The 21,252-nt window shown below is 41.1% G+C and overlaps 2 protein-coding genes across 2 annotated transcripts in view; one reads left to right on the top strand and one right to left on the bottom strand.

Moving 5' to 3' along the window:
- COL4A6 (collagen type IV alpha 6 chain) overlaps positions 1 to 18,445 on the bottom strand; it is a 108,358-nt gene extending 89,913 nt beyond the window's left edge. Inside the window, exons 1-2 of the mRNA XM_058814414.1 lie at positions 18,287 to 18,445; positions 18,163 to 18,211 (exon numbers count right to left, since the gene is read on the bottom strand). Of these exons, the coding sequence (XP_058670397.1) occupies positions 18,163 to 18,211; positions 18,287 to 18,300 (63 nt within the window). The 5' untranslated portion in view covers positions 18,301 to 18,445. The remainder of the gene's footprint in view (positions 1 to 18,162; positions 18,212 to 18,286) is intronic.
- Positions 18,446 to 18,931: 486 nt separating this feature from the next.
- COL4A5 (collagen type IV alpha 5 chain) overlaps positions 18,932 to 21,252 on the top strand; it is a 72,294-nt gene continuing 69,973 nt past the window's right edge. Inside the window, exon 1 of the mRNA XM_058813946.1 lies at positions 18,932 to 19,131. Coding sequence (XP_058669929.1) covers positions 19,039 to 19,131 — 93 coding nt within the window. The 5' untranslated portion in view covers positions 18,932 to 19,038. The remainder of the gene's footprint in view (positions 19,132 to 21,252) is intronic.

Raw genomic sequence — 21,252 nt, 5'->3', positions numbered from 1 at the left:
TACTGACAGCACAGAGCAAATAAGAATGGTCACTTTTTTTTGTACGAGACCACAGTTCTACTCATTACAAAACATGTCACCATGATGTAATGGTGACAAATTTAAATCTACACAAGGCCAAACAATCTCTCAGTATTATTTATCTGAGCAACTCCCCAGAGTTGCTATACATAAGCCCCTTTAAATTTAGTAACTATGAGCAGAGACAAATTTATCTCTTAAGAGATCTAAATAACAACGAACATATGAGTCTGGCATTAGTACAGGTCAGCAAAATGCCAAAATAGACCAGGAGGGAGCCACCTCACAGCTTGGGCACTGCAAACCACCCCTCCCTGTTCTGTGCTCAGGAAAAACTGTTAGGATGGTACATACAGAAAAAGCAAGAGCCACACCACAAAGAATGTTCAATTTTTCACATACCTAATATCTAAAATGTTAAAAACATGTACTCATTCCTCATGTGGATTAAACCAGAATTTTGACTGACATTTCTTTAGTTATTCTATACAACCTTCACCATCAACCTATGGCTTATATATGTTGATCTGCATTCATAAGATCTAATTGAATGTAAACCATCAGCTTCAATTATTTTGTATTCAAAGGTATTTTTCAAAAGATGCAGTTCCCAGGTTTCACATCCCTCTGTAAAGGTCAGAATGAAAAGGAAATAAATAATTTATACTAAAAGGGAAAATAAATTGCCCATAGTTTGTGAAAAGAAACATGTAGGTCTTGATCTTGTCAGATTCCTAGGAGAGCAAAAGTAGCCTACATTGTCTAAGGCATTTTCATGTCAGATTAGACATATAAGAGCTGTGTGAATAATTATATTTTGACAGGAACAGTACTGTCTTCTTAATGGACCTATTAAAAATGGAAATGTTCAAATCACCCTCTGCTTTTCATACTTCGATTCCAAAAATAAGAGCAGAAGCACCTACCTAAATTTTAAGAAGAAAAGAAAAATTGTACAGGACTAAAAAGAGCTCAATATTGGCAATAATATTTTGATAACATCCAAGTGTCAAGGTTTTAACATATGCAGGACTGGCCTGAATGTGAATCCTGATTTTCTCATTGGATTTTTCCCATGTTCAGGAAGAGCTCTTGCTGCTGGGAGGAGATGGACAAGACTCCTGACCCCTGCTCCTGCACTTGCTTAAAAGGGAGGGCAAAGGTCACACAGAAGGAAAAAAGTTTTAATCGTTCAGTGGAAGGGCAGATGTAGGTTGGAATTTAGCTGGAGGGAGGGAAAAGAGATGGGAAAAAAAAGAAAAAAAGATCATTCAATCTGCTCACAGCTCTTCTACAAATGCTGTTACATGAAACTCATTTGCAAGGCTTTAAGGATTGAAGTTCTTGCTGGAAATACTGTATTGGCACTTGTAATAAAAATAAATAAAATAGCTTCTCCATTCCCATAAACAGCTATTGCATCTCTCTAGTTAGCCTAACTCCCAAATTCACCCACCTCACTCTCAGCTGCCAAAAGTGCTGCAGTTTTCACTGCATTCCCCAGGACACAGACTTTCTTTTGACCTTCAGATCTGCAGTCAAGTTCACCTTCTATCATTCTCCCTCTAGGATAAGTAGATGCATCTCCCTAAGAGATGACTCTCTGCTGCTTCCCATTTTCCCCTCTAAATAGGACTGCTACAAACCTTGCTGCTCTAGTTTGCAACTATTGCTGAACTTTGATAGTTCTTTAAAGAAGGAACAAAAGCTGGCCAGAAGTTCAGAGATGCAGGATCAGAAAACATTTCCTAGGGTTTGTCAAAAGAGGAGCACAGGACTGAAAATTCCCTATTTCCACTTCTGGTGTGAGTTTCCATGAAGCATTCACTGCACTCACTTTGTGCAGGAGCTGGAGTTCAATATCCTGCCTTGCAGCAGGTGGTAGGATGACCCTTTACAGGCTTATTACTGTCCCACAGTATCAGCAGCTTCTTTCTAGTCTCACTCACCACTAAAAAGGAGAGAGACAACAAACTGCCCTTGGCAACCCTCCAAGCTCCATTAACAAAGATGCACAGCACAGCATATGGAATTTAAGCTGGCCTTTCAAAACAGTAGCCAAAAAGAAAGTTCCTTCTTATTCACCTGGAAGATATGTGCTAAGTTTCTGTATTTATACGTAATTGTGGTGGCTTAAAACAAGAACCAGCTGTTTGGAGGCTCAGTGAGGGAACTACAGTTGTTCTTCACTCTCATTTTGGACACTAGCTTGTGTCCAAAATTTCAGGGCAGCAAGGCTTAAATTTCTGGCCACACAACATACCAGAAACAAAGTTCAGAAGAAAAGATCTGTTTTCTTTATAAACAACAGTAGTTGCTCATAGCCAGCACAACATTAACAAATATAATACAATAAAATTATTTCATGTGTCTGAAACATGCTTGGTTATGTATTTTACAGGTATCTAGATAGCTAAAGAAATACAGAAAGCAAAACCAACGCTGTATGATTCTCCTTCTGTCAAATTACTGTATTAAAGAAATACTATATATTTTCCCATTCACAAAGAGCATTGGTTTATCCTCTTGTTAGCATGTAATGTAATACAATCACTACTGAACCTAAGCGGTGAGGGAAATTCCTGCATTTAGTAATAATTAAAGCCTTGATATCCTTCACTGACTACAAGCCAAGAGAAGAATTTCACAAACAGTTGTTGAGTATTGTGACACAGGAGCATGACACCTTCACTTGGACTGAAGGAGGACATTTTTGTTTCTATATTTTCCTTACAAGGTCCACAAATACAGAGATTTGCAAAACATCCCAGAAGGAAGCCGTCATTAAATACTTAATTTCTTGCACATTATATAATATTTGATTGCTTTCTTAATGGTTAGAAAAGAAAAAGAGAGGGGAAAAAGGGCAAAAAAAGGGCTCACTAGTTATGAAATCCCTCCATGAAATTATAAGCAGCAAGCTGTTTTCTAATTAATTCTGGTCCAAAAACTACTCCTGAATCCATGACTGACAACAAATCCTTATTTTAAAGACTGACTATTAAGCTACTCTTGAGGGAGAGATCCAATACTGTTAAAATATCTTAGAGAAATGTGTTTAGATATATTTTGATTTGTTATGACAATAGTGACCACAACCTTTGCCTTGACATGAAGGAATGTGTGTATCTCACAGGAAAGTTGCAACCTTTTGCACCTAACCCCAGCTCACAAATCCCAACCTCAGCACAACTGTGTTGTCATAAGAAACTTCACCAGAAGCAGAAGTGATAGAACAGACAGGGCTGGGAATTAGCAGGAAGCATTTCTATCTCAGACCAGCCTGAGCTTTCAGGGGTTCTGATGACTTAGACTTTCTTTCAGATGAGATAAAAGCCAGAGGTCCTAGCATCTGGTGACCATTAGGAAGCTAGAGATATTGGAGTTATTAGACATTGAATCCTGGTCATATTCCAAGACAAATAAGTTTATTCAGCCTTCCTAAAAAATTCCTCACTGTTTCAGAGAAAATCATATATTCTTCTAGCACCCCAAAGGTGCTGTGCAATGTTTATTGGTATGCTGCAAAACAAACCTTTTGGTTTGTTAATACTGCAGGAATACACTGCACTCCACAATGGCAAAACACTTGTTTCTTCTATTTTATCTGTTGTCTGATAATGGCTATATTAGGTTTTGTTACCAATATAAGTACCCTGAAGCCCCATTTTCCAGAGTGATGGAATATGGACAGGCTGCCCACCCTGCACTGGGACCTACAGAAATAGTTTAGATGGATGAAATCCTTTAGAGTTGCTGGAGTATCATTGCAAGGAAAGAATAGGTGCCCAGCTGTGCTGTGTCCCATCCTCCTGCAGATCTCTCATGTACACCCACATGCCAGTTTACAAGTGTGCACACTATGAAAAACAATCTTTGTGTCAGAGGTGAGCACTGACATTCCTCAGGTCAGTCAGTCATCTGACCTTGGTGCTCACAGAATTCCCTCTCTTCCCATCCTCCTTTGGTCATAGAAGGACTCAGGTTATTAATGGTTATGCTCCAAGTCATGCCTCAGTTAAATGGATAAATTAGCTCCAAAACTAGATTGGCTAAATATCCTCTTCTCCTTTAAGCTTCCTCTAGAGATCAAAAGTGTCAGTGAGAGGTACTGAATAATCTGGATATGATGTCAAATTCACCCCAAAAATTCTTTCCACCTGCTGTTACTGTTCTTTGAGATTCCCAGGAGGTCAAAACTAAGCAATAGCTGTATATAAACATACACCCACACAGATTTTGACTTGAATCAAGTATAATAACTTTGGATACTCTAATGTTAGTCTGACCCAAAGATTACAACCCTGATTAATTTCTGTATTTATAAGAGGAGTGTGCAATGTTCTCAGAGTGAAAAATGAGATGTCTTTTCTGGCTGGGGCAGATTTTCCCTCAGTAAATGAAATAATTTGATGTTTTCAAGAAGACTAATGTTTCTGTTGTTGCAAGGAAAAGAAGAGAATGATTCTTTTGGATCATTGACTCAAAAGATTTATGATCTGAGCTATCACATCAACAATCAGCTTAACAATAAAATCCTGTTGCAGAAAGGTTCCTTTTTTATGGTCCCTATTTACACAGCAGTAGCATAAAGCACAGCTGTGCTCTGAGCTCACCATCCTGCCACAAGACTGAGAAAGAACAGTTTTGGGAGCAACAACAATTGTTTCCAAGACTTTTCACAGCCAGATGATTACCAACACCTTCCTACTGCAGTAAGTGATTTTAAATTAAAATCAGTCTTGAAACTCCACTTTGATACCCTGAACAACATGGAGCTCAGGTATTCTCCAGGTTTTTAGAGACAGAGAAGCTGCCATCCTTAACTAGAATAGCAGAGGAAGCTGTGTGTACACAGTTTCTTAAACAGCAGCAGCACAATTCTACAGTTGGTGTGATGAGACTGCCCCTTGGTGAGCAATATTTTCCCAGGATTTCTTTAGGTTTCACACATATCTGGCAGGCTGCAAATCTTTTGAAGTAGGATTGTATTTCAACTCTGATTTTTCATGTATGAGAGCACACTAGGGTCAGATGTGGTGACCTGAGTTCACAGGTGGGAGCATTACAAACCAAGATAAACATGCAAGAAAGTTCACAGCTTCACAAAGTTGGGAGTTCCAGAGAAAAAAGTATTCCATGGAGATACTCAAATCTCAGATTTCTACCAAAGCTGATACAAGTACTATCTAAAGGGTATTTTTGAAAAGTAAAATCTGAATAAGATTGGATGCTCTGGACTTCTGATAAGTGCTAGATTTCCTTCCTCTAACCACAAGAAAAACAATTCACAGCTATCTATACTCCCACAACATTCATCTCACAGACAAACCTGCTGTGACAGGCACAAGGCCTACACTTGCCGTGGGAGAAATAATATCTGAGCTAAAAATTCAGCTGTGAAGTGATCCAAACATGAAGTTCCTAACCTCCCCCCATGAGAGACAAACAGCAACTTCCCACTGCAGAGCAGGGGCTGCACATTGTACACCCCGACACCCCGCAGGCTCCTTTGTGGGCCGGAATACATTAATAAGGGCAAAAGGTTATTTTCCAGCAAAGTTTGTAAATTAAATTCTATAGAAAACCAAACAAAAGGTTACATGAGTGTTCATTTATCTACGAGCAGTGAGCTCAAAAGAAAATATTTCATTTCAGATTTTGCCAAGGTGTCCTAACAATGGCAGCTTATATACCACAGGTACTTTGCAAAGAAGACTAAATTAATTAATATCAAGTTTCAGCCAAATGTATGACCTGGGAAAGGTTTCAAATTAGTTTTTTCACTGAATTAATTTCAGCTAAGACATTTGATAAAAACAGCATGGAAAGAGTAACTGAAAGAAAGAACATACTTTATTTGATTACTTTTAAAGCACACAGGCTTGCAGAGCGGCACAAATGGGAAATAAAGAATGAATTAAGATTACCCAATTTATTTAGTTAGATATGTTATCTTGTATTAAGATATAAATTGTCCAACTTATTGGTATTTAACCCAGCTACAGAAATATTCCCTGTTTGCAACAAATCCCACACAGAACTGCCAAAAGGACACAGCAGAGGCATCCCCCTGCCCTCCATCCTCCCTCCATACACGTGCACCCACTCCAGGCCAGGCACAGCCTCTGCTAGGAAATGCCAACAGCAAACAAGATTCCTGACACCTGGCAGGCTTCTCTGCTGGAGTTTCTCACTCCATTTAACAGCTTTTCTCCTCCCACTCCAGCTCATCCAAACACACAGCAATTAAAAACATTATTTAGAAAAGGCTCAAGCAATTACTGTCTGTTAAAAACTGAACTTTGTTCTGAACACTTAACTGGTGCCCAGTGTGCATCAAATATGATATAACCAAAACAGCAGATTCTGCAGGGCAGAAAATATGATTTATATTTTTCTTTCCTGCTGTCCAGCTCTAACCTTTCTAAACAGATCTCCATCCAGCTTGTCAGATATCCTAATCAAACAGGTCCAGGTGCCAATTACTTCCTGCAAAGATGCAGCAAACCGCAGAGCTGACAGGTCTGAGATAATCCAGTCTCAGGAAAACCATCTCCTGATTTCCTCTTCTGATTTCCTCACCAGTGCTTAAGTCAAACATCCAGATGTTACATGACAGGTCCCTACAGGCAAGCACCTGACCTAAAAGCTGTGGAAGAAACCCTGATACTTTAAAGAGAATTTTGTTTTCTCCTGGTTTCCTCAAATAAGCTTTAGGGATAGAAACTGATGTTTTATTTTATATATTTAAAAAATAGCATGCGTTACTGTTTAAACAAGAGCTTTCTAAAGCTAGTAGAGTTAAGACACTAAATCCTTGGTGCTCTTAAACCCAACCCTGCTGTAATACTTCAAAGAAAAAATGTGGCATCACCTGTATCCCTGTGCAAAATGCTATATTACTTCATGGTTTTATTTACATTATGTCTTTATAATTTGAACAAAATAAAGTAACACTAACTTTGTTCTGCTTCATTACACAGATGCTATTTGCTTGGCACAGTCTAATTTTTTAAGTAATACTAATTTCTAGCCAGACTCATGGCACCTGAGTGGAATATATGCAAAGAAAAGAACAAGATTTAGGTAAAGTTTTCAGTTTTGTCAAATTAAAACTGAAATTCAAACCTGCATTCAGATCAGTTTTTACAAAATATATATTTTGTATATTATTATCATAATTCTCTATTAATATGTATTAGAAAAGCTAGTAGATTAGTTATGAAACTCAAGAAAGAAAAATACTTGAATCACCTTAGGAACTTGAGGAAAACACAAATAAGTGCTCATTCAATTCCCCACTAAATTTGTTTGAGTGTTACCAACAGTTACCTGCCTTGAGGCATACCCTCCCCTCTGGGAGCAGCCCCCCCCCCAGCACAATGACTTCAAAAAAAGAAGAAATACATGCAATTTTTGATAAACAGGCATACAAACCACTGGAGCAGTATGATTATTTTACAGATAGCTACAAACATGGTATAGAGCATTTAAGAAAGTTACACAAAGCCATTCATCAAGCTATATTGATAATATAATCTAGGATTCTTTATCTACAATCTTCTTTAAGTCCTCATGTTTTATCTACAAAATGCTAGCTTCCTGCCCTAATCATAAAATATCTGATAGAAGTCAATATCCTGCTGCAGTTTCTTGATACCATCACACAGGAATTAAGAGATTTCAGGCTTATCAAGAGCAGAGGCTGCAGTGGTTATAAACTGAGCAAGCACAGTAAATTTCACAACTCTGTCAAGCAATTGAATGAATTGTGGTGGTTTCATCTTACAGAGATAATCTGGTTCCAAACAGAATTTGAATTCCTTTCCCATAGTAGTTTTACGATGAATTTAATGGAAGCAGTTCAGCACTTCGGTGCAACTTTTTGGAGATACAAGTTGACACTGGTGCGGCTTTGATACAGTGTGAGGTAACATCTAAATAGGCAGGTTGAAGATGCCACTGACATTCGATATAGAAGGAAAATCAGCATTACTCATGCCAGACACTAAATAAAATTCCAAAAGAAGGTGAGGCCCCCAGTGACACACTAAGTAAGCTGCAGACTAAATTCTCAGTGACCTCAATTGAACACAGCAGCCAGAGTACAACTGACAGCAGGGTAAGCGCTTTGCAATCGACTTCACCTTTCTCACAACCACATACACAGCCTTTAAGGGTCATACAAAGCACTTCTACTGCCTATCTAGAAAAGTATCCACCTTCTGAAAAATTAAAGAACAACATTCTTCGCAAAGACTAATCCTGCTTTTCACTTTTTAAAACAAAAGCAGATAAGGAAGTGCTGTAAATCTGAGATCTGTGAGCTGCTGGGCTGCAGAAAGGCCCCTCTAAACAAGTATGTCGTGGAGCTAGTCTGTACCTGTGCCTCACTGCACATTCCTCTGGCTGAGGAATTTAGGCCTGAAACCTGGTACCCCTCTGCCCTCCTCTGAGTGAGTTCATAACACCAGAATGAAGGGGAGGGAAGGAACTTTCTCAATGGAATTTCTTTAATGGAAATTAAAAGAACACATCTTGATGAAACAGATGCTTGAAGTATTTTGTCTGGTTATTCACAAAGAATACTTATTATTATATATAGAAAACACAGAACCACTTGAGGAAAATTTATCTCTGGTAAATTCAATGTTACAATATAATCCAAATAGAATCTGTAGCCAATATCACTGCACAAAGATGTCTGGGCTGACAGTCTTCTCTGCAGAGAAAACTGTAAAACAATCACTCCAAATGTGGACAGTAACTTAGTAAAAAATAAAAACTTCAACTGAACAACCAAAAAAACCCTTCAAGTTGCCTTTTCATAGCCTTTATTTACTTCTATCCAAAATACTTGGTAAATACTTTGGTTTGTGATTCATAAAGCATCCTTTAATAGAGCTGAAAAGCTATAGCAGCACTGGGGATCCCATATATATATTAATTAATCCTACTATACCACTGACAGACTGTAATTAAGACTCACTAGCTGGATTTTAAACCTTGCCCCTCCTCTCTGAAAGACTTGCAGAACTTGGCTGGATAGCACTAGCCTGAAAGATAAAAATCAGGCAGATTCTTTGGAAACTTCACAGTCTCACGCTCGCCCATAGAAGAAAGTGCAATTGAATGGTGAGTCTTTAAGTAGCCATAATTAACTTTTTACTGTTTTGTGCCTCATTGGTTAGAGGTTCAAGCTTTCAAGATCTCCAAAGGCAGATGGTACAAGTCCCTCATTTAGAGAGGAGCCTTAGGGCATACAAAGCACTCGGTGCAACAGTTCAAAGAAGCAAAACTCGATGCATGACTCGAGGCAAAGCCTTCTTCACACATCCAGGACAGTAACACCAGTACTCAGCCTGGCCCAGCGCAAGGACACCTGAAAATCGCCCAGGGGTGAAAGACAACACAGCAACCTCATCAAAGCAAAACCTGCAATTTGGTTTTTTGCACTGCATAAGGAAACAGTGTGAAATTAATTTAATAAATGAACCCTAGAGAAAGGTCAAAACATATCAAATGTTGCTGTAACTTCAACAGGAATGCTCATTTCAGGATTCAACCTATCCTGCAACTCTGCACAGTGGAGGGTCTGCAAACACATTTACCAAAACGTGCTGTGCCACATGAGAAGATGCTCTGCCCCAGCCCCGGGTTGGTACAGTCCCAGACTGCAAAACCTCCCGTGTGATTTTCCACAGAGCACTTGAGGCACGGGAGCTCCTGAGACTCTGCTGAAGGCTCCCAGCACTCCACACGTCCCAGGGCCAACACATTCACATGGAAATTGCTCCACTAAGAGATACAGGTCAAACCACAGGCTGGAGCTCACTCTAATTATCTAGGCAGATTCTGGTTTAATCCTAACAAGATTATACATTCACAGAGATTAAGGTTGTTAAAAGTACCACAGAGCAAATCATATAATCACTACACTGAAGAGACCATTAACTATTCTTTATTCTTTATGGTCACCAACTCATTTAACTTTAAAACCTCTGTGGTATTCATGGAAATTCTCTGTACTATTTGTGGTAAAAGTGGTCTGAAGATCTGACATTTACTTTGGTGACAAGAACACATTTGTAAAAGGAGTGATTTGAAAGCTTCTTCTTTTCATCACCATATTAGCATATTTTCTCCACATTTTTCTTACATCATACACCTTTTCAAGTCACAGCAAAAAGCCAAGCACCGTATGTAGAAAGAGATTTCATACCCTGTTTTAGCTTAAGCCAAAACTACTTTATTACATTAAAAATGCACTACCCTTCCTTTGTAAAAATGATCACAAAGTTTACAAGAAGAGACAGCTGTTAAAAACTGTGTTTCTGATGAAAAAAGACAGAAAACTTTTGCTAAATAGCAAGCAATGTGTTTGTGTCACATCTATTTCCCTAGCAGAGCAATAAACACACATTTTCAAATCACCCCAGAACAAAGCACCTTACTTCTGGCACCCAGGGCTGACTAGAAATCACCTCAGTCATCCCACGAGACCAAGACATAGCACACTTCTATCATTTCTGGTAATAAAGGCTCAGCATTTTCTATACAAAATGCTCTAAAACACTGTGCAGTGCAACCCAGGACCTGCCAAGCTCACCTTCCAGCCAAATCCCCACTTCATATGTGCTGCACTTCATGGAGAGGCCATTTACAGAGATACACAGATTACACAGATAATGTTCCAACTTTTCAACCCCTCACACACACTTGGATAATAGTCTAAAATTTCACAAGGCTGAAGCTGAAAGCCTACAGGCTCCTTTTATGGAAAAGTCTGAAGAGTACTATAAATTCTTAATTTTCCAAGCTTGCTTTTTGTTCCTGCAGGCTATGTTCTTCCAGTTGAGTTACACCCTGCTTTGTGGATAGCTTTAATCATCCAAGTACAATACAATGATTCACCTTCCTATTGTTTTGATGTGTTTCTACTACAGTAGTAATAATAATTCCAAGTTGCTTTTAAAGAAAGTTTTTAAAATATACATTTTACAGAGCAAGTGGCATCTGCACAATACTTCACAGTAAAAGTTATATAAGGAGAACTATTACAACTTTAAAATGGTCCTGCTCCTCTTTGGGAAAGTCAAGCTATTACTCAGTGTGTCATTTCATCTATTTAATTTTGTTTCAGTAATAATGTGTTACAGTACATTTATACGGGCATTTCTAAAAAAATGACTTGCCAGCGTACAAATTCTAAACAGACTTAAAGTACTAAGAGTAATAGTTTCATTACTTCTTTTACAATTTTATCATTTCTGAGGAAACTTTTTGGGTTTAAAAATTCTTTTAAACATTTTTTCATGTCCACAGAAAGATACCTTACTACTTGTGAGGGCATGACCCTATTAAAAAATTAATAACTCCAAAGATTCAAACAAATGGATAAGGAATGTAAGAAATTGATTTGAAAACACTCTAATATGTGAGCAGGTAAAGGACATGCAGCAATTTTTAAAAGTTGGGAAAAGCACTGACTTGTCACTATTCAGAGCTTTAAAGTGATGCTGCTAGCAAAAAAGAGTTGGTGACATTTAATTTGTGGAGATTTGAAGAAGCACAGGAGCATTCATAAGTCTATTTCTGCTTAACTTCACTTTCATTTTCCTCTCCTCTGATTTTTAGGTCAAAACCAACCTCTCCAAACAGTGCTAGAAATTAACTGATGCAGCTGGCTTTCAGCTTTGTACAAACACTTCATCCTCATCTCTAGAAAGCTGCAGGTTTTATTTACCAGCCAAAAAAATATGCTAAGAAAACAGTTTATTTTGCTGTTGCTACCTTGTTTCCAACCTTTCTTCTTCAATGGAAATAGAAAAATGACAAATATGCAAAAATGAAGAAAATTAAATGTTAGTTTCATATCTTACTTCTATGTATTGCCTTTTCTAGCTAGCTGCCAAGGAGTCCAGCTACAACACCCAGCTGACCTGTGCCATCACACAGGGGTCTTGCCAGATGCTTGTGCCAAGCATGGAATTGTTTGCTCCTCCACTAACAGGGAAAGCAAGGAACATTAGGTGCAAACCTCTCAAAGAGATTTGTGCAACTGAGATTCCTGGGTAACAGGCACTGACACGTCCTCACGCTGCTGGGAGTGAGGCATCAGAGAAAGCACTGCAGGATTAACAGCAGCGATCCTGGCAGCCTCCCTGGCTATTAAAGCACAAAGGAGACACAGAAAGGCAGAGCAGCTCATGAGCACGTTGAGGCAAGGGCTGGAGGCTGTATGAAGTACAGCAGGTTCCAGTCAAAGAGGAGAAAATAGAGCAGTGAGTGAATGAGGCAAATTCAGAACACAGTAGCTATTGACATCTCAGTGGGCTGAAGCAAATCCGACCAATTTTGTTCACAGAGTTGATTCTCTCAGTGTTAAGGTAACCAAGTGAGTAGAGACTATGCAAACTGGATGGTGCTGGCTCAGTGGCCCCAAGAGTTGACACAACCAAAGCTAATCAAAATTCCACAGAAACAACAAGGGAAGCACAGACCAGAGGCATGTCTGCAGCTTTGTATGCATTTGGGTGAGCAGCATCAGAAGGCCAGCAAAGTCACCTCTGGCCAGCAAGAACTGTTAAAAAATGTGGCAAAGTCAAAGAAGAAGCAGATCAATGGAACCATTCCTTTGACTTGGTCTTTATGTTTCCTCTTTGTGTTTCTTCAGACCTGAGGGAAGAGGAAACCATTCTGAAAATATGAATTTGATTATAATTAGTAGACTATTGTCAACAACTTTCTAAAGTAGTTAAACTAAACTCTTGGAAACTGCAGTAACACAACTTCCATATAAATCACACCATCAGGGAAGGGGAAATCATATGGAAAGAGTCAAGGCAGGCTGAACTGCAGGAAGCCTGTGCAAAAGGCACAGGAACAAATTATTTGCTTTTCCCATGTATTTTCAGATTTATTGCCTACTCCTCTAAATTTCCTTTTTTGCAGGGTACAGGTAACAAGAACTGCATGATTCCACTTTAAATGCTCTTTCTGTTCACACATGTAAATGGAAATAAGCATTTAAAGCTCAGTCAGGGTTTATAGCTTTTCCAGGAGAGTGAGATCCTCTCTGGGTTATATGGGTATCTAGGAAAAAAAGAACAAAAAAACCAAAACAAAGCCCCAACCACCTAAAGAAATTAATGTTTCTAATGCCTGATCTCTTTCCCCACTGATCCTCCTCCAATAATAGCCAACACTGCAGTCACTATCAAGACTGCATTTTGCAGGTACCCTCTAACAAGCAATTCAGCCTCCTTCTAATCCCTTTGGAAACACAGACTGACCTTGCTAGGGCAATCCCTCTCACAACTAACAACTGAGGAGGTTTTATTCTATTTTTTTCCACAATAATAGTCCTTATTTTGAGACTTGAATTTTAGAGAGCTTGAAAATAATCTATCAATGAAAGTTTTAAAAAATTCTTATTTTTATTTCTTAGTCATCATTATAACACTTAAGCTGAGATGCAGGCATTACCAAACCCTACTCATAAAGAGATTCTTTACAGTAAAGATGGACAAAGAGGGGAGAAGCCCCAGCATGAGAGCTCTACCTCCTTTAGGGACACCAGCATAACAACAGCAGTTCTTAAGTCAAGGGAACCCAGTGGCTGATGCCAATGATTGTCCACAAGAGGAAATAAAATGGGAAAAAATGCTTCTTCAGGTCACACAGTGCCTCTCACACCTATACAAAAAGCAGCCACAGCCTTAAAAGGATAATGATATCACAAAAGCTCTTCAGAATGCAATCACGTGCATTACTTCATTTCATAGCTGCTGTAACCTGACACGACATCTGAGTGCCAAATAAAATCCCACTTGCTCAATTATCTTCAGCATATAGGAAATATTCAGCAAATAAGCAATTATTTGTTCAAATGGAAAAGTATATTCAGCTTTAAATGAAAATTTCCCCTAAAACGCAATGTCTTAGCAAGGGCTAGAAAATCAGCCCTTTCATCAACAATCAGGTTTTTTTTCTTATTAATTCTCCTTATTTTGCTACAGAACCAGAGTAGAATTCTTATTATTTTACCATAGACCTACTGTTATTCAAACTTGACCTTTGCAGAAGGACCATTCTCAATGCAGTACTGAATCTTCACAAACAAGTGCCTGCACAGCCATGCATTCTTACAGATTAGAGGCCGCCTTGTCCGGTAAACAAATCCTGAGATTTATATTATTTCTTGATTTCTGAAGACTCCTTCCTTATAAAAGTAACTTTACTGTAGATACTAGTTTTTTTCCCAATAAAGTTTATGGCTACATAAAAATACAGCTGTAAAAGTCAAGTTACAGAAGGGTTGCATACTTATAAATACTGATTAAAATGGCAAAGGAAAGGTCAAAACTTTATAAAAACCTTTTAATGGATAACATCATACTTGCAGAAACTGAATTGGAAAGTGTTACAATTAGAGCTGCAATTCTGGTTTTAAAAATCTATAATTAAACAGATAATTTTTCTGCTCTGTCAGAGGCTCTGGAACAAAATTTATTTTTGGCCATTGAAAACAAGGAGTTGAGCTCAATTAAGCTGGTCTAGTACATACTAAAGGAAAAGACACTATGAACCATTTGTATCATAGAGATAAAAACAATAGAAAACATACAGAAAACCTGGGATATATTAAGACATAGATAAATAAGATCACTTGGGCTAGCTTGTCATAAACTAGCAGAGCTTCAGTTACTCAAAATAGAGCAGCCTTCCCAGAACTGGTTTTACACACAGTTTTTGTTTGCCTTACTTGGATACTAAAGATGTTCTGCTGAACAAGATACCAAGTGCTAGGAAAAGGAAGTGGCTCTAGTTAATCTGCACATTTATTAGCTAAAAAACCAAAAAGAAAGAAACAAAACCAAACAAAAAGAGCACAAAACAACAAAAAACTCCACCCAGATTTGAAAGAGTTGCAACAGTACATGAAGTCCACTCACAGAAGAAACCCTACTGAACTCTACCTGAAAGCTCAGTTGTTCCAACAGAACATGTCTGACAATAAGTCCTTACAGTAAGTACTGGAAGTACTTCTTTACATCAAAACTAGGTGTGCTCAACTACCTCAACATCAGAAAATGAATAAATGAGGAGTTACCATCCCACCTGTATGCCAGGGATGCTCTCAAGGGAGCACAGACTGACTGCAGCTCAGCTGAGAGCTTTGTGAAGGGACATGAATCTCAAATTTCATTACAAGAGTGACCATTTTCAGCACATGCTCCACCTCACATTTATGACATCCCAGAAACATCAGCAAAACTCCAATTATGCTTTTAAAAGTCCCTCTCCTAAAAACTCTGCTTTGCACTGTAGCCTGCAACAGCCTCAGGGGAGGACTGTAATTAGCCAAGGCAAATCCCTGCCTCTCTTGCACTGTTCCAATATTTTGTGTTATCTCCCCTACCTTTGGACAAGCTTTTGTCACTTATCTTAGTGCAATGAACATCTTGAAGACAGCACTATGTTGTTGTTGTGTGTTTGCACAGCATCTTGCACTGTTGCTCCTGGTTCATTATTAATGAAAATTATTGATAATAAAAGACCGAAACCATGAATGAAGCAGAGCTTCTGGAGGGACTCCAGGGTGAAAACTATTAGGGGGAACTCTTAGCAACTGGTCTCCAGGGTAACAATCTCTCTCCCAAGTAACCCCATGTGTAACATCCAGTCATCCATGTTTCCAACATTTGCTTCAAGAAAACAGAGATTATGTTACAAGACTAATTTTGTACTGCCATTCAAAATATATAATAATTTATACCCAAGAAAAATAATTATTAACTGAGATATTAATTCAGATACACATTAAAAATCTTATTCTTACAGAAAGGGAGATGACCACATCTTGTAACTCAGACCTCTGAATCAAAGCCAGCTTTGATACAAGACGCTGGCCTGATGCCAGCCACTGGTCATGTCCACAGTACCATTCCTAAAGAGTGCTCAAGAACTTGGAACCACATTTCAGCGATGTTTCTTTTACAACAGGTAAGTTATTGAAATGAGATTGTTTAAAAGAACAAAAAATATGGACAAAGTTATAAATTACATGATGTCCAGCACCAAGTTGGCAGTCTCTGTTAATGGTCTTCTAGAAGTTGTTACTCCTTAACCTAAAGCTTTAACTTCATTTTATTGACATTATACTTCACCGTGCTCCAGCACTTCAAATTATACACCAGAGATCCATTAAGAAGTGTTTCAGAGATCCTAGTTTTCCTAAAAAAGCTCTGTTTAGTGCAAGTTCAATCACCAGTACTTTTTCTTGACAGCTTACTTCATGCTGGAAGGTGTTTGGATGTGTTTTTAAGTCAGTAAGACCAGAAAGTCAGTTACTAACCTGCTGTATCTGAATTTGACAAAAACATAGTTCTACTCTTTCCTGCTGGCCATGTTTGACAGCATTTTAATAGAAATCATTAAATCCATTATCTGCTTAGACATATAAAGTACTAGGTATTTTATGGAGCTATTTCTGATTCTTCTTCATATATTTAGACTGATTACACAGCAACTAAGATTTTCATCATTTTCTAACCCTGAAGAAAACTCTCAAGGAGACTTAGAATTATCATGTAGATATTAATTTTAATTATTGTGATTGACTTAATTGACAAGAGTCCCTTTATGGGCAGTGAAAGATGTTAAAAAACTAACAGGAATCTGACTGCTTAAGAGATGTTTTCCAACAGGTATGGAGCAAAATTGGAGCAAACAACTGAGTTGTTAGCTACATCTGCATCAATCAGCAATAATTTCACTGCCATATCACATAAATTTACCTAAATGATTGCAAAATGTGGCACATTTGTCTCAAAATAATTTCAACATTTGCCTTTAAAGTACTTGCTTTATAAAAGTCATTTTTACCTAGATTCCACTGCAGTAAGAACTTCTGGTAGAACAGTTCTTGGTTTTGTTGAATAAAACTCTCTAATCTTTTAATCTTTGAGAAGATTAGAGCTTGTAACTACCACCTGATCAGGATGATGAAATTCTACTACTGCAATTGATTATGAAAAATACAAAACATAATCAAGCCTTTCCTATTTATAAAAAGTACAAACCCCTCTGCTATTAAAGCCTTTTCAAAAGATTTCTTCTCTGTTGCACAGAAAAGTTATAGATCCCTAAAATTTTAATCAAGAGTAGCAAAAGCAGTAGAAAAACATTGGCTACCAAGTCAAGAACCCATGTTTCAAGTGGTTTTGTTAGAAATCTGTCTGAAGTTGAATCAAAATAAACATGCTTAAAACATATTATACTAACATTCATTCAATATTGTATTTGCACTGTAAAATCCACACCACAAACATTATTGTCCAATCTTAATTTACATTACAATGTAACAAAGAGGTGTTTTTGAACTGCTGACTGTACATCAGTTGGACACTTAATTTAGGCTACAGATTTATTCACTAGTTAAGGGGGCTAACAATTGCGGATTCCAGTTGCTGAAAATCTACTGCAACACCAAAAAAGAAAATGATGAACATTTAAAAAATCTGTAGTCCCCTACTACTCTGTTTAAACATTAATTAGCAACAGCAAGAGAAAATCCATGTTTACGTCATAAAGTTGTCAGATAGATCATAAAGTCATTGTTTCTGTATACCGACTTAGAATTTAAAAGACATTTACTAATCCATAGTCATAAACGTTGATACAACACTTAAAAGCTTAATCCTTCAGTTTCTCCACATCTCCTTCACTTAGTTATGACCTGTTCTGGATTGAACCCCTTGTGAATAAGGACCCAGAGGGTCAGCTTTCACAGCAAGGTTTGAGAAGATGCTAAAAAAGAACTCAAGGCAGTCAGTTTCAAAGAGAGACACTGATCACACACACTATCAGACTAACTAAAAGCTGTTACACCGCATACGGACGCTCTTCCACCCAGTGCACTTTTCAGAGGCTAGTCAAAGTAAAGCAGGCGAAAGGCAAAAAGGAACTCTGGAGTAAAGGTGTACGTCAATTAAAAAAAAAACCGCGCATCTTTCAGAGGGCAGTGGGGATGCGTCTTTTTTCCGGCCGAAGGATGCCCAAACCCCGACAGGTTCGACCACGCACGTTCACCTCCAGCGAGCACCGCTGCGGCCGGGACCTGCACACACTTACCGCACTCGCCAGCTCCGCGCCCAGCCAGAGGAGCAGCAGCAGCAGCGCCCTGCGGGAGGCAAAGGGACACAGTCACGGCGGGCCGGGGGCGAGGCGGGGAGGGGCGGCCGCGGCTGGCACTCACCCTGTGCGCCCCATGGCCCGGGCAGCCCGCGGGGACCGGCACGGCGCGGCCGGGTACCCGCCGGAGGAACAGGAGGCCCCGCCGTCACTCGGGGCCGGCAGGGCACGGTGCGGCCGCTTCGCGGGCTCCTTCCCCGCACGGCGGAGCACCGGGGGCGCCGAGCGCCGGCAGTGCCCGCTCGGCTCGGTCACTGCTCGCTTCACGAAGCAGCGCAGCCCCTGCAGGCGCTCACAGCGTGCCCAGGCAGGAAGTTTGCGCGGTCCCCGCCGAGGCGTCGCACCTGAGCGGGGCTGGATGGGCCGAGACTGAGCCGGGCGAGCCCCGCGCCCGCCGCCCGCCCCTCCAGAGGGGCGACCTGGGACTGGCAACAACTGCCCCTTCACCCACCCACCCCTGCAACTTCCGCTGCAGAAAATAGTCCGGGGTCCAGCTGCCCGCCCGGTGGAGGTGCAGGGCGGGGAGAGGCGGCGCCCGCTCTTCGAGCCGACAAAACCGCGGCGCCCGAGGGAAGGGTGGGGGGATTATGGTCTCCTCGGAGAGGGGCGGTAGCAGCGTGCCCCACACCGCCCGCCCCCGGAGCGGAGGAATACTGTAGTCCCGGGAGGACTTGAGCCAGGAGAAGCGGGCGAGTGCGGCAGAGGGGCGGGCGCTGGCGTCGGGGCGGCCGGTGCGAGCCGCCTGTAGGAGCCGCGCTGCCCCGCCGGGCTATGCCCGCGCCTCAGGGCCGGCCCCGGAGCTCCTGAGCGGGCGGGATGGAGCCGCGGCGGCGGAGCTGCAGCCTGGCCGCTGGTTGCTTGGTGGTGCTGCTGCTGGGGTGCTGGGGGCCGCAGGAGGCGGCGGCGGCGGTGAGTGCGGGGCGCCCTCCTTGTTCTCCTCAGGAGCCGCGGTCCCTGCCGGGCGCGGCCACGGTGCGGAGCCCTGGGGGGAGCGTTGGAGCCCCTTTGGAACTGGGGTGGCTGAAGGTGGCATCGCCCTGACAGGAGCTCGGTGGCTCCGGGCGGGGGACGCCGAGGCTGGGCCGCGGGAGGGTCTCTCCGGCTGCCCGCGGGTGTTGGGGCTCCCGGGCTGCTCTTGCCGGGCAGAGCCCCGCGCTGCTGCCCCGTCGGACTGGACCGCTCCCCGCGGGCCGCCCGCACCTTTGGGTTCGCCGGTGGCTCCGGGGAGTGATGGAGTGCGAGGCGGGGGAAGCCCGGATGAACTTAGTGTGGGCTCTGAACCCGGTGTTCCTCCAGGACAAAGGAGGAAAGATTTCCCCCCCTTGCCTTTTCCCCCCCAAAGAACTCCGTGGAGCAGTGTCTGAGCTCTTGCCACTGAGCCATCACCTGCAGCCGTGAGTAACACTTGGATGTGGCACGGAGATGGAGCCATGTGGGCATGGTCTGTCGGAGCACTGTGCCTCACACCGGGACTTGCTTTTCTCCAGGGTTGTATTTCTGCTTTCTTAAAACTCGAGTGGAAGTGCTAGCGGAGGTGGTAATGTGTGCGGTGTGGTACAGAGGCGGCCTGGAGGAGCCTTTGGGTCTCTGTGCTTGGAAAAGGGATGCTCTGCCGGCTTCCCTGCCGTGGCAGGGCCTCGGGACTGAGGGGTGGGAGAGATGATCTAGCTTCAGGTTTCAGGCTATTTGATTAAGACCTTTAGCTGCTAACAAGTGGTGAAATGATCTAAAGAGGCTCCCACTTTAACCTGTGTCAATTTCAGATTTGATGATCCATGTATATTTCTTAACTTTTTTTAAGTTTACTTGGAAAGTGGAAAGAAAAATCCAGATTTCTGTTGTTTAGGACTCCTTTCTAGTTGAAAAGTCATAATACATTATGGTAATCGGTGCAGAGTACAATTCTGCTACTCCCCCCTTCAATTCTGTAGTTAGTGCTGACAAACTCTTATTTGTCTTGAACTCTCCTTTGAAGTGCATTCCTTTACAGTGAAACTTTGCTTTTTCAGAGGGCAGATGAAAGGTCTACAAAGACCAGCCATAATATACTTCCTTCCTCTTCCACCCCTCCTTGCTGTGCCCAGGTGGAAACCCAAGTGTAAGTGATCCTGGTGTGCCAGCAGTGCTCACTGATACGGAGCTGCTCGGCTCCACATTGTCTGTGGCACTGCTCCTGCTGCTCTGCTCAGCAAGGCCTCAGCCCAGCCTGCCATAACCCCCACCCCAAAGACAGACCCAGGCACTCCCACCTACAGGGCTTCACTGTTTTAGCAGGTAGGGGTTGAAGATAGGGAGATTTGTGTGCCTAAATTTGACCATTTTCTTTCTGCATCCAAGCAGAGTTCCGTGTGTGCAATTACTGTGAATCTGTGGGGTGTGGAAATGGGGGTCTCTGGTGACCCTGTAAGAAGTCCCCTGCCATGGGAGAAATGAAGAAGGGAGCAAAACCAGTGGTAGAATTTCTGGTTCTTAACACTCCCTTGTGCTGTAGCCTCTCTTTTAGGATTTGCAGTGAGATAAGATTAACTGAAGACCCAAGGGCTAAGTGGGGGTGGGGGAATGAAGAGAGATGCCTCTGTTCCAAACTACATAAATCCCACTGGTCTTTTGTAATATGGTTTTTTCTAATGGTTTCTCAGTACTTTGGTTTTCTGATGTTTTTTAATTTCCTATGATAACACTAAATATCGCTGATCCTTATTAATGGGTATCAGCAATTTATTCTACCCATTATCAGAAATGGTTGACTGAATGCTGTAGCAGTATGTTTGATTCACACAATCTCTTCTGTAAATTTTGTTTTGGGACCCTGTGTCAGAATCACCCCCCCAAAAGGGTGAATTTGGTCAAATGACTTCAAGTAATTCTGGTACCCTTATTGAAATAGTACTTGAAATTGTTATTCAACATTATCATAATTCACATTTCCAATTTAAAAATCCTCTTTGCTCCAGATCGTTGTGATAGTGTGTATTGCTATGTGATCAGTTACCAAATGACAGAAGATAGTTAAGAGTTCTCTGCCCATCA

This window comes from Ammospiza caudacuta, chromosome 14, assembly GCF_027887145.1.
Source record: "Ammospiza caudacuta isolate bAmmCau1 chromosome 14, bAmmCau1.pri, whole genome shotgun sequence".
In the NCBI taxonomy this organism is placed as follows: Eukaryota; Metazoa; Chordata; class Aves; order Passeriformes; family Passerellidae; genus Ammospiza; species Ammospiza caudacuta.
Note: the sequence above shows the minus strand (reverse complement) of the source record. Positions and strands in the feature narration are given on the sequence as shown.